The sequence below is a fragment of the Panthera uncia genome (assembly GCF_023721935.1).
Source record: "Panthera uncia isolate 11264 chromosome D3 unlocalized genomic scaffold, Puncia_PCG_1.0 HiC_scaffold_8, whole genome shotgun sequence".
Lineage (NCBI taxonomy): Eukaryota > Metazoa > Chordata > Mammalia > Carnivora > Felidae > Panthera > Panthera uncia.
The window spans coordinates 84,593,745-84,606,439 of record NW_026057586.1 but is presented as its reverse complement, the minus strand read 5'-3'; the positions used below and the strand labels follow the sequence as shown (position 1 = coordinate 84,606,439).

Sequence of the window (12,695 nt, the reverse complement as noted above, 5' to 3'; positions counted from 1 at the left end):
AAAAAAAAAAAAAAAACAATTGGGGCGCCTGGGTGGCTCGGTCGGTTAAGTGTCCGACTTCGGCTCGGGTCATGATCTCACGGTCTGTGAGTTCGAGCCCCGCGTTGGGCTCTGTGCTGACAGCTCGGAGCCTGGAGCCTGTTTCGGATTCTGTGTCTCCCTCTCTCTCTGCCCCTCCCCTGCTCATGCTCTGTCTCTCTCTGTCTCTTAATAATAAATAAATATTTAAAAAAACAAACAAACAAACAAAAAAACCTGTAGCATAATTGTATACAAGTGCAACGAACATTTCATGGTAGGACCTAAGGCCAGACCGACCCTCAATCACAAGATGAAGTGGACCCACATGAAGAAATACGTGCCCGAGGTAAAATGCTCGAGTTGATGTCTCCTCCTTACCTTTTAGTTTGCTGACTTCAATTTTAAGTGCCTTCAATTTCTGCTTGTAATCTTGTTTCTCCTTCACAATACAAGTCTCCACCATCTTAGCGTCGCGCAAGGCATGCTCTAACAGTTTAAATTTTCCTGAGCAGTCTGCAATGTGACTGACGGCCTCGATGATATCTTTGTCCTAAAAACCAAATGTGAAGACTGTTCTGTAAGATTTTTTAAGTTCCAACTAATCAGGATGAGACCTCGCTATGAGCCAGGTTCCATCCTAGGCACTTTGCTGCTAACTCACGCAATCTCCACAGGGGCTCTCTGAGGTAGGTACTACCTTTATCGGCAGGTGACAGGTGACAGACGAGTCAATGGTAAAAAGTCCAAGGTGACGCAACTAGTCAGAGATGGAGCTCCAATTCGCACCTAGTTAGCTGCCCCGGCAACCATGCACGAACCACCACGGCTTGTGGTCTCAGGAAGTTTATAACCACAGTGTGATCGTGCAGTAGGAGAGCTGTTGGCCGCTGGAACGGGCCTTACTCTCTGCACTACAGATAAATCCCATGGGCCTCTCTCTTCCCCTCTTTTCAGCTTGTTAAAATGGCAGACTCCAGGGGCGCCCGGGCGGCTCAGTTGGTTACGCGTCCGACTTCAGCTCGGGTCATGACGGTCAGTTCGAGCCCCGTGTCAGGCTCTGTGCTGACAGCTTGGAGCCTGGCGCCTGCTTCAGATTCTGTGTCTCCCTCTCTCTCTCTGCCCCTCCCCTGCTTGCACTCTCTTTCTTTCTCTCTCTCTCAAAAATGAATAAACATTTTTTAAAAATTTAGAAAAATTTAGAAAATTTTAGAAAAAAATTTGAGAGAGAGAGAGCATGATCAGGGGAGGGGCAGAGAGAATCCCAAGCAGGCTCAGCACTGTCAGCACAGAGCCCAATGTGGGGCTTGAACTCGTGAACTCTGAGACTGTCACCTAAGCCGAAGTCGGACACTTAACCGACTGAGCCACCCAGGCGGCCCTGTTAAGAAAGCTTGCCCATGACCACTTTAAAACAGTAAACTGCTGGGGGAAATCACACATGAATTACCAGGACCGTCCCATTATACCTAAATCACTCTCTTATTCTCCAGCTGCCAAACGTATGTGACAGCAGAAGAGACTGCCAATCACTGATCATGGCATGTTAGTGGCTCTATCAACTACTTGATTGCTAATAGTTTTTCTCTCCATTAAAAAAAACTTAACAAGCAATCTAACTGGCAATGACTTTATGAGACATAACATTGGATACCTCAGAAGAAAACAAGTTAATCCAGACATGCTAAACCATGGAACAAGCCTTGGAGACAGAGACCAAAAGTGGAGTCCTGCCTCCTCTCTCAAGGCCTTAGGGGCATCATTGTTGTTGTTGTTGTTTTTATTTATTTTTGAGAGAGTGCAAACGGGGGAAGGGCAGAGAGAGGGGGACAGAGGATCAGAAGCGGGCTCTGTGCTCGAGGCTGACTGCAGCGAGCCAACGTGGGGCTTGAACTCACAAACCGTCAGACCTGAGCCAAAATCGGACACTCGACCGACTGAGCCATCCAGGTGCCTCTTTAGAGACACCATTTTAAACTTGTTTCCCTCTTTTCTGAGAATTTTATTTTTTTTAATATTTTTTTATGTATAAGTAATCTCTACACACAATCTGAGGCTTGAACCTACAACCTGGAGATCAAGAGTTGTACGCTCCACTGACTAAGCCAGCCAGATGCCCCTAAAATGAGAATTTTAAAAGACCGAGCAACATTGGTAGGTAGCTCTACCATCCGATTTGCAATAGGACTTAAGTAAGATAACGTACGTGACGACACTTTATCAAGTTCAAAGTGATCTGGCAGATGGAGGTATTATTATTTCAATTACCTTTAGCTTTATCATTGTAGTGAGAGCCTGTTCTCGAGCTTGTAATTGTCCTACCTGAGCAGAAAGTTCCACTAATGTGTTGCTGAGATTTTCATTTCTAGCCTACAAGAAAACAACACATAAAATACTAATTGAATCATTTAAAAGCTTTCATTACTATCATTAGCCGCAATCTGTGCTCAGTGTTCCGTTTTTTCTGTACCTTTTATTTAGTAACAAAGTAGGCCAAGTCAATCAAAAAGGAATACAAATATCTCTGTCCATTACCTCTAGCGTCTTCCCAATACTTATGTTTGCCCTACTGAATCATACTGGTTATGCTTATAAATGTCTATTTCCCAACCTCTTCCATGTATAATTCTAGGTTGGCAGAAAAGAAAATAAACAAATGAAAACCGGATTGGTAAAGAGATTCCCTTCGCTGAAGTCAAGTAGCATTAGTGAACTTCTGTGCATTTGTATTTCTTACTCTATGTTGAAAGAACTTCACTTCATATTGGGGTATTCCCACTTATCAGGGTTTTTTTTTTCCCCCTTAACCACAGAACTGAACCACAGAACTACATGATATATTTGGAAATACAAACTATATGATGTATTTGGTTGGGAAAAAAAAGAATAATGAGGCTTTTTAAACAGTATCTTTGTGAAGGAAACTTAAATGCATGTTACTAAGTGAAAGAAGCCAATCTGAAAAAGCTACGTATTATATTCCAACTCTACGACATTCTGGAAAAGACACAACTACGGAGAGAGTAAAAAAGGTCAGCAGTTGCCAGGGGTTAGCGGAGACAGGAATGGAGCACAGGCTTTTTAGGGCAGTGAAACTATTCTGTACAATACTACGGTGGCGGGTACATGTCATTACACATCTGTCAAAACCCACAGCATATACACCACCACGAGTGAACCCTAATGTAAACTGTGGACTTTGGGGGATAATGATGTGTCAGTGTAGATTCACTGAGTATAACCCAGGTACTACTGTGGTGCAGAATGTCCACAGCTGGGGAGACTGTGTTTGGTGGTGGAAACAGGGGGCATGGGAGAAATTTTTGTACCTTCCACTTGGTTTTGATTTTAACATGAAATTGCTCTAAAAAATAGTTTATTAATTAAAAAAAAAGTCTTGATGCCACAAACTACATTGCATCCCTCCCAAAACACGCATGTTGAAGTCCTAACCTCCAATATGATGTTATCTGGAGATGCTCCTTTGAGAGATAATCAGGTAGAAAAGAGGTCACGAGAGTGGGGCCCTCACAATGGGATTAGTATCCTTATAAGAAAAGACACCAGAGATCTTGCTCATTCCCTCTCTCATGTATTTCCTTTTTTTTTTTTTTTTTTTTTTTTTTTTTAAAGTAAGCTCTATGCCCAATGTGGAGCTTGAACTCATGACCCTGAGATCAAGATTTGCATGCTTCACTAACTGAGCCAGTCAGGCACCCCTACATTTCCATTTTTTCATGCAACATATCACTGGATTCTAGAATAGTTTTCACTTATCTTCTACCTAGAAACCATAGAATAATCTGAAAAAATAAAAAAGGCATGATTATTATGAAACAAAAATATGGTGCTCTCTCCATGCCTCTCATAAAACAGGAGTTCAAAAAGTATCTTGATGACCAGAGCTGAAAACTGGAAAATCAGTCTTACCGATTTTATTCCCAATGGGCCACTAACATGACATATTGTTTATGTTTATCATTGTTTATCATATCATTTTTATCATGTTTATCATGATAAAACATGTTTATCATTGTTTATCATATAAGGCATGAGAAAGCCTAGTTGGAAGCTACCAAAACTTCCAACCAAAACTTACTCATCTCAGACTCTGAGAAAGGCTTCTAAAATAACCCGTTACTGATGAAATGACAGATGCTCCTAGACCCAATGGCCTGAGAGCAAAAGTGGTCATGAAGTTCATCTCCAAGACGGCACAGCTCTGTGCAGCCAACCAAAGCCACACAGTGGACACAAAACCATGGCAGTGGAGGGAAGGACAGATTTCATACACAGACATGCATTTTCATGGGAGCATTTAAATCCAATTTCTCAGGAACTGAAACACAAACAGAATTTGGGCAAGTGAAACTCATCACAAAATAAAACCAACCTCAAGGTCTTCAGAAAGGAGAGAGGAATGGGTTGCCTTTTGAGCCATTTCCTGAAGCTGTAGTTGAGTCTTCTGAAGAGCCGCCTGGTATTCAGTTTGATTAGATTCGAGGGTTTTTACCTTCTTCGTGAGTGACCGGATTATTTCGGTTCTTTTGTGTAGTTCACCTGAGGGAAATTTCATCAATAACTAACTTGTGACCAGAACTGAAGCTTAAAATGCATCATATTCAAACACATAATTAAAAAGGTAAGTGTGCTATGGGGTGCGTAAGTGGCTCAGCTGGTTAAGCATCGGACTCTTGGTCTTGGCACAGGTCATAATCTTTTGGTGGGTGAGATCAAGCCCCACACTGGGCTCTGTGCTGACAGTGCAGAGCCTACTTGGGATTCTCTCTCTCTCTCTGCCCCCCCCACCCCCTGCTTGCACACTCTCTCTCTCAAAATAAATAAACTTAAAAAAAAAAAAAAAAGGCGTGCCTGGATGGCTCAGTAGGTTGTGTCCAACTTCGGCCCAGGTCATCATCTCACGGTTTGTGGGTTCAAGCCCGTCAGGCTCTGTGCTGACAGCTCAGAGGCTGGAGCCTGTTTCAGATTCTGTGTCTCCCTCTCTCTCTCTGCCCCTCCCCTGTTCGGACTCTGTCTCTCTCTCTCTCAAAAATAAATAAACTTTAAAAATTTTTAAATAAAAATAAAAGGTAAGCGTGCTAAAGAATTTTTTAAAGGATAACTCTTTTTAAAGAGTTTATTATGGGGGCGCCTGGGTGGCTCAGTCGGTTAAGTGTCCAACTTCGGCTCAGTTCGTGACATCATGGTCTGTGGGTTTGAGCCCCATGTCGGGCCCCGTGCTAACAGCTCAGGGCCTGGAGCCTGCTTTGGATTTTGTGTCTCCCTCTCTCTCTGCACCTCCCCTGCTTGCATTGTCTCTCTCTCTCCTAAAAAATAAACATTAAAAAATTTTTTAAAAAATAAAAATAAGGGGCGCCTGGGTGGCGCAGTCGGTTAAGCGTCCGACTTCAGCCAGGTCACGATCTCGCGGTCCGTGAGTTCGAGCCCCGCGTCAGGCTCTGGGCTGATGGCTCGGAGCCTGGAGCCTGTTTCCGATTCTGTGTCTCCCTCTCTCTCTGCCCCTCCCCCGTTCATGCTCTCTCTCTGTCCCAAAAATAAAAATTAAAAAAAAAAAAATGTTAAAAAATAAATAAATAAATAAATAAATAAAAATAAAAATAAAAAGTTTATTATGAAACACACGATACCATATTCTAGTCAAGAAATAGAACACTGTCGGCAACCCAGAAGCCCCCTGGATATCACTCCCTAAGCACAATCTCTCCAGTTTCCACTTTCCTAAACATTATCCTTAACTTAATCATTTCTTTGCTTTTTAATTATAGTTTTACCACCTATGACCACATCCCTAAAAACATGGTTTGATTTGAACCATATATAATTAGAATTATACTCTGAGTTCTTGTTTGTTTGTTTTTCACTTCAGATTATGATCCTCAGATCTATCCACATTGTTGTGGTTAAGTGGTGTTTGGGCACTGTTGTTGCTATGTAATATCCCATTATATGATTATGCCAAAATTTATTTACCCATTCTGTTGGTGGTCACTTGGGTTGCTTCCACTTTGCAGCTGACTATGAACAAGGTTGTTCTGAATATCCTTATACATGTATCTTGGTGCATTTTTGCACGAATTTCTCTGGAGCCATCCTAGTACTCAAATGGGGTCCCTGAGCCACCAGCACTGACATCACCTGGGAATTTGTTAGAAATGCAGACTCTTAGGTGCCAGACCTATTGTATCAGAATCTACATTTTAACAAGATCTTTAGGGAATTCATGTGTCCTCCGAACTGTGGGTATATTCCTAGAAGTGGAAATGCGGGGGCCATGAGCCATGTTTATTATCTTCAACTTTACCAGATACTGTTAAATGATCTTCCAAAGTAGTTGCACCGACACTCCCACCTCCAGTGAAGGAGTCTTCCCTTGGCTCCACACCTTTACCAACACCTGATAACTACTACCAGTCTGAGAAATGTAAAGGGTGTCTATCTCATTACAGTTTTGTTTTTTTTTTTTTAACGTTTTTTTTTTTATTTATTTTTGGGACAGAGAGAGACTGAGCATGAACGGGGGAGGGGCAGAGAGAGAGGGAGACACAGAATCAGAAGCAGGCTCCAGGCTCTGAGCCATCAGCCCAGAGCCCGACGCGGGGCTCGAACTCACGGGCCGTGAGATCGTGACCTGAGCTGAAGTCGGACGCTCAACCGACTGAGCCACCCAGGCGCCCCTCTCATTACAGTTTTAATTTGCATTTCCCTAATTAGTAATGAGAATGATTGTCTTTTTTACATATTTACTGGCCAGTTTTCCATGAAATGCCAATGAACATTTCTTATTTTAAAATCAGATACTGATGGCTACTTGTTATCTTCATTCTTTAACATACTTGTTTAAGATATATTACATCTAATGAAACACTGTTTATGTGTATACATGTGTGGACAGGTATAGTCAGAGTAAAATCAAATGGTCATCAAAGAAATGGAAAATTACTCATATTTAGATGGTCATGTCTACAGAATCCTTTGTGTAAGGGAAGTAAAAAAGGGGGTGCTATATGGTTATCTTTCTATTAAGGAGATCTAGTGTTTTCCTTTCTAATACCGTCTAACATTAACGTAGTGTCACTAGAACATTCAGACTTTAGGGCAGCACGAAAGGATGACAGAATTAAAATATGGTACAAAAGAACATTTTTTCCAAGCCGTTTCTGAGACTGCTATATTTTTAAAAAGATGACTGGGGGGCGCCTGGGGGGCTCGTTCAGTTCAGCGTCTGACTTTGGCTCAGGTCATGATCTGAGTTCATGGGTTCAACCCCGCATCAGGCTCTGTGCTGACAGCCCGGAGCCTGGAGCCTGCTTCAGATTCTGCGTCTCCCTCTCTCTCTGCCCCTCCTCTGCTCGTGCTCTGTCTCTCTCTCTTAAAAATAAACATTAAAAAAATAAAATAAAGTCTAAAAAAATAAAAATAAATTTAAAAAGATGACTGTCTTAGGTACTTCAGATTAAGTTCAATACCAAAAGTTTATAAAATCTTTGAGTTAGTTCAACAGAAATGGCTAGATAGAAGAATGGTCTGATAGAATCTTTATTCATATTCTAGCTCAAAACTAATTTCCCTCAGATTCACTCTTGACACTGCAGCTTAAAAATTGGAACTCTGGGGTACCTGGGTGGCTCAGTCAGTTGAGCGTCTGACCTTGGCTCAGTTCATGATCTCATTCCTTATGAGTTGGAGCCCCACATCATGCTCTGTGCTGACAGCTCACAGCTCAGAACCCTGGAGTCTGCTTTGGATTCTGTCTCTGTCTCTCTGCCCGTCCCCTGCTTGTGCTCTCTGTGTATCTCTCAAATATAAACAAACATTAAAAAATTTTTTTAAAAATTGGAACTCTAACCTGCTTCGGATTCTGTGTCTCCCTCTCTCTCTGCCCCTTCCCTGCTCACCTTGTCTCTCTCTCTCTCCCTCAAAAATAAACATTAAAAAAATGTTTGTTTTTTTTTAATTGGAGCTCTATCCAGGGGCACCTGAGTGGCTGAGTCGGTTAAGCATCTGACTCCTGATTTCGGCTCAGGTCATGATCTCACCATTTGTGAGTTCGAGCCCCGTATCAGGCAGACAGTACAGGGCCTGCTTGGGATTCTCTCACCCTCTCTCTCTCCCTCCCTGTGCCCCTCTCCTGCTCATGCTCTCTCTCTCTCAAAATAAATAAACCTTAAAAAAAAAAATTGGAGCTCTATCCATCATCCTTTCTACATTTAAGTTGTCTGTCCTACTTTAATTCACATTGTGTTTGTTCGATCGTGAGTGTTCATAAAGGCCTCCTATCTTCAAGTAAACTGAACTCCAGGACAGCAGGTATTGTCTTGAGATATTCCTTCTCTTATCTTTCCCATGAACCCACCCTCCACTCCTTTTTTTTTTTTTTTTCATTTTTTTTTAATGTTTATTTATTATTGACATACAGAGAGACTCAGAGCGTGAGCAGGGAGGGGCAGAGAGAGAGGGAGACACAATCCAAAGCAGGCTCCAGGCTCCGAGCTGTCAGCACAGAGCCCGACACGGGGCCCAAACTCACCAACTGTGAGAGCATGACCTGAGCCCAAGTCGGTTGCCCAACCAACTGAGCCACCCAGGCGTCCCCCTCCACTCCTTTTTTGAAATGTATTTAACATTTAAATAGCGGTTGTGTCTAACCCGTGAGTCCTTTTAATATGCTGGCATACAGAAGTGTGGAAGAGATACTGCTAATGTATTTCTGACCCTCTAATTTGCTGCAACGTTCTTCCAAAGTCAACACTTTCTGCCGATCCTCTTCCCATGAAAGAAGTTGTCTCTGATGTACTGCAACCATATCATTGAGCTCTTTATCTCGATCTTTTAATTCTCCAATGAGCAGCTGCAGCTCTTTCCGCTGTTTCTCGATAGTGGAAATCTCAACTTCCGACCCGATGTTCTAAACACAGAAAGTAGTTTTATATAAAAAAAAACAAACAAACTAATCAATAAATAAATCAGCCAAAGCATATTTTCCAAATAACTGTATCTTCTTTTGCTGCCAATTCAAGGCAGTTAAATTATTTTTTATGCACTGGTTATTATATGGCATCAACGTTACATATTTCATGCTACTGTGCATGAACTCTATAATTTTGTCATACCACCACACACACTGCTCTTAAAAAGTGGGACCATTTGTCCCACCTTCATTAGCTAATCTCAAATAATCTCATTTCGGTATTTTTGTGTCTTTGCTGTCAACCTATTCCTTGTATCAATTAACAGTATTATCCCACACTTTGGCCCAACAATTCGGAGCCAATCAAGCAAAGCAAACCGGAAATATTAGTGTTTAAATGAAAATAATTCTCATAACATCTAGCACATATATTCCATCTACCAAGAACAATTTAATGTGGTGATTGGGCCAAAATCAACACGCCTGTTTATAAACACATTTTGTAAGGGAAAAATTTCAAACGCATATGGTAACAAGGGAACTGTACAATAAACTCTCTCATGCTCAGTGCCTAAGCCTTGGTTTCCTGAGGAACCTGTAAAATGGTAATAACAACAGTTAAACTTCTTAGAGTTGTGTGTATTAAGGAAGATAAACTGCAAAGCACTCCACATTACTTGGCACAGGGTAGGCATTCAGCAAACATTAGCTTTCTTATTTTTTTTCCAAGGAAAAATTTTAGATACCAACTTCAACATGGGAAAGGGAAGTGTAGCTTTTCCAAACATTAGCTATTACTAAGATGGTAAACCACATTTTTGAAATATGGTACTGCCCCCTACCTATGAACTAAAAGTGTTACTTTAAAAGATCACCAGAGGGGCGCCTGGGTGGCTCAGTCGGTTGAGCGTCCGACTTCGGCTCAGGTCACGATCTCACGTTCCATGAGTTCGAGCCCCGCGTCGGGCTCTGGGTTGATGGCTCAGAGCCTGGAGCCTGCTTCCAGTTCTGTGTCTCCCTCTCTCTCTGCCCCTCCCCTGTTCATGCTCTGTCTTTCTCCGTCTCAAAATAAATAAACGTTAAAAAAAATAAATAAAAAAAATAAAATAAAAGATCACCAGAGGCCCACGTGTACAATCACTGCTTTCTGAAAAATAAGATTCATAAATAAATAAAGACGAACGAGTTCTAGTTACTTACTAGTAACTAAACACAGAAAACGGAATTTGGATCAAGCGATTCCAAATCACAAGATCTGAATTCCGGTCGTCGGTAACCATCCATTAATTCATTAATCCGTTCAACAAATATTTACTGAACGTCACGTGGCTGAGCGCGCCGGCAAGGCGCACAAATTCTGGTTTAGGAAAACAGGCAATACGCCAAGCATGCAAAAAAGCTCATTTCATCGTACCTATGAATGCAAAGCTCACTTTTCATCGTACACTCATAAATGCAAAGCTCGCTTTCACCACTTCTAAGGAAATTAAGGACAGGAAGCGAGGTGGCCTAGGGCAGCTCTCCAAACGCCCAGCTGTCGTTAAAAAGTGAGCACCTACTGCTCCGCGCCTGGGCTCCAGATCGCTTTTACGAAGGAAAGGAAACAGATGCGACACTCCGTTTCTCTTCGTACTGTGTACCGTTTCACATTTTAAGCAGAAACCGTTCCTTAAAAACCACCCAAGCTGGGCCGGAGTGCTCCCCGTCCCCTGAGGTTCGCTGTCCACTCGCAGCTGGACGCAGCGGCGGAAACGGTGAGCCCGCGGCGGCCGCTCACCTGACGCCCGGCGAATAAGGTCGCCGAAGGGTTCATGGGTGTTTCCTCCGCCCCCGGAGAAAGTCGGGGAGCGCAGCGTCACCTGAGAAAGGCCATAGGCACGCCTGCCCGGAGCGGGGGCGAGCCCCGAACCCCGGAGCCCCGCGCCCACGGCCGGCCCAAGCGAGCACCCAAACCGCCCGCCCAGGGGAACGCGCCCACCGACCCCGCCTACGGCGTCGCCTAAGGGCCACCCCGGCTCTCGCGAGACCTCGGCGGCTGTGCTCCCGCTCTCGAGCCTCCCGGGGGGCTCCGGGCCCTGGGAAGGTTTATCCGCGAACGTCAGGCCCACTACCCACGGTTCGCAGACAACCGGTTCTTTACGATTACCCAGCGAACGGGGAAGCGAATTAAAGGCTGCTTGTGCCCCCGTCACCCGTCTTTGAAAGCTGTTGTGTACACGGGGCACTGCGGAGGGTCCCTGCCCATTGGCGCCAATGCCTGGATGGAGGCGGACGCCAGCCTGGGTGGTTAGCAGCTGCTGGCCAGCCTAGTAGACTGTTGGAAACTAAGAATTACAGATTGAGAGGAAAACACAATAAAGCAAAACACGTTTTTTTGACTCTTGATGAAGCTCTTGAGTAACAATGAGAAGTTTGGCAGTCGGTCATGACAAAATCTGCCATCCTGGGGCGACCTCTAAGTTTTTTCACGTGTTCTCAGCCATCCTTCTCCCTTACTCTTTTTACACAGGAACTGGATTATATTAAACCCCTGGTCGCTCATCCCCTATTGTTTAACCCATAACATGGCATGAGTGGCAAAACTACCAAATGCAGTATTACGCTATTTCAACTTTACTTTTTGATTGACTATGAATGAGCAAAGCATGTCCTTGTCATAAAAGACAACCTGAAAATGGGAAAAATTTAAAATTCTTGCTTTGAAGCTCTACTGATTTAGGTGGCACCTGCCTCCCTAGGATACATAGGATCATTTAGGAGAACCAACAAGACAAGGTCTAAGATTTAAAGTCGGGAAAACAAGGGGCACCTGGGTGGCTCAGTCGGTTGAGTGACTGACTTTGGCTCAGGTCATGATCTGTTTGAGGGTTCAAGCCCTGCATTGGGTTCTGTGCTGACAGCTCAGAGCCTGGAGCCTGCTTCAGATTGTTTCTCCCTCTCTGTCCCTCCCCTGTTCATTCTGTCTCTCAAATATAAACAAACACTAAAAGTCAGGAAAACAAATTCTGACTAGTTAAAAACATACTATCAATAGATGACTGTACGGTTAAATCTTGGTGGAATGAGAAAGATAAAAAGGAATGTGGTTGAATGTCAACTTTCCAGGTGAGGATCTCAATTCATGTTTCCCAAACTTTACTATTATTAAAATGTGTTTTTCTACCGGGCAACCACATGCCTAACCGTCACTGTAAAAATGTGTACAGGGGCACCTGGCTGACTAAGTTGACAAGAGCATGCAACTCTTGATCTTGGGGTTGTGAGTTTGGGCCTCACATTGGGTGCAGAGATTACTTAAAAATAAAATCTTAAGGGACACCTGGTTGGCTCAATTAGTTAAGTGTCTTAACTCTTGATTTTGGCTCAGGTCATGATCCCAGGGTTGTGGGACTGAGCCCCGCATCAAGTTCCCCTGAGCATAGAGCCTGCTCAAGATTCTCTCCCTCTTCCCCACTCACGTGCTCTAAAGAAATAAAATCTTTAAAAAAAAAAAAAAAAAAAAAAAAAAAGGTTATGTACATAAAGGAGAAAAAATGAGGCTCACTTTGAGATTGGTAAATAAATTCAGTGTGGTGAGAGGAGTATGGTTGACTAGTTGCACATCAAAAATCTCAATATTTTAAGTTCACTCCCACAGGTTTTCTTTAAAACAGAAAAGACCTTTGAGAATAGAATTTTTTTAAAAAATGACATGTTTTATGAAAGCTCCAAGAATTACACTGCATCTGATTTTATACTCAGTCTAATT

General features: G+C 43.0%; 1 protein-coding gene across 5 annotated transcripts in view; it reads right to left on the bottom strand.

Annotated features, from left to right (window-relative positions):
* CCDC62 (coiled-coil domain containing 62) overlaps window positions 1-10,929 on the bottom strand; it is a 45,499-nt gene extending 34,570 nt beyond the window's left edge. For 2 of the 5 annotated variants that reach the window (XM_049619445.1, XM_049619441.1), the window contains exons 1-5: window positions 10,725-10,929; window positions 8,686-8,944; window positions 4,412-4,578; window positions 2,287-2,388; window positions 400-571 (exon numbers count right to left, since the gene is read on the bottom strand). In XM_049619445.1, coding sequence (XP_049475402.1) covers window positions 400-571; window positions 2,287-2,388; window positions 4,412-4,578; window positions 8,686-8,944; window positions 10,725-10,760 — 736 coding nt within the window. In that variant the 5' untranslated portion in view covers window positions 10,761-10,929. Of the gene's footprint in view, window positions 1-399; window positions 572-2,286; window positions 2,389-4,411; window positions 4,579-6,009; window positions 6,175-8,685; window positions 8,945-10,724 lie in introns of those variants that run through there. The other 3 variants (XM_049619443.1, XM_049619446.1, XM_049619444.1) reach the window with 3 other exon arrangements.
* Between the last annotated feature and the right edge of the window lie 1,766 nt (window positions 10,930-12,695).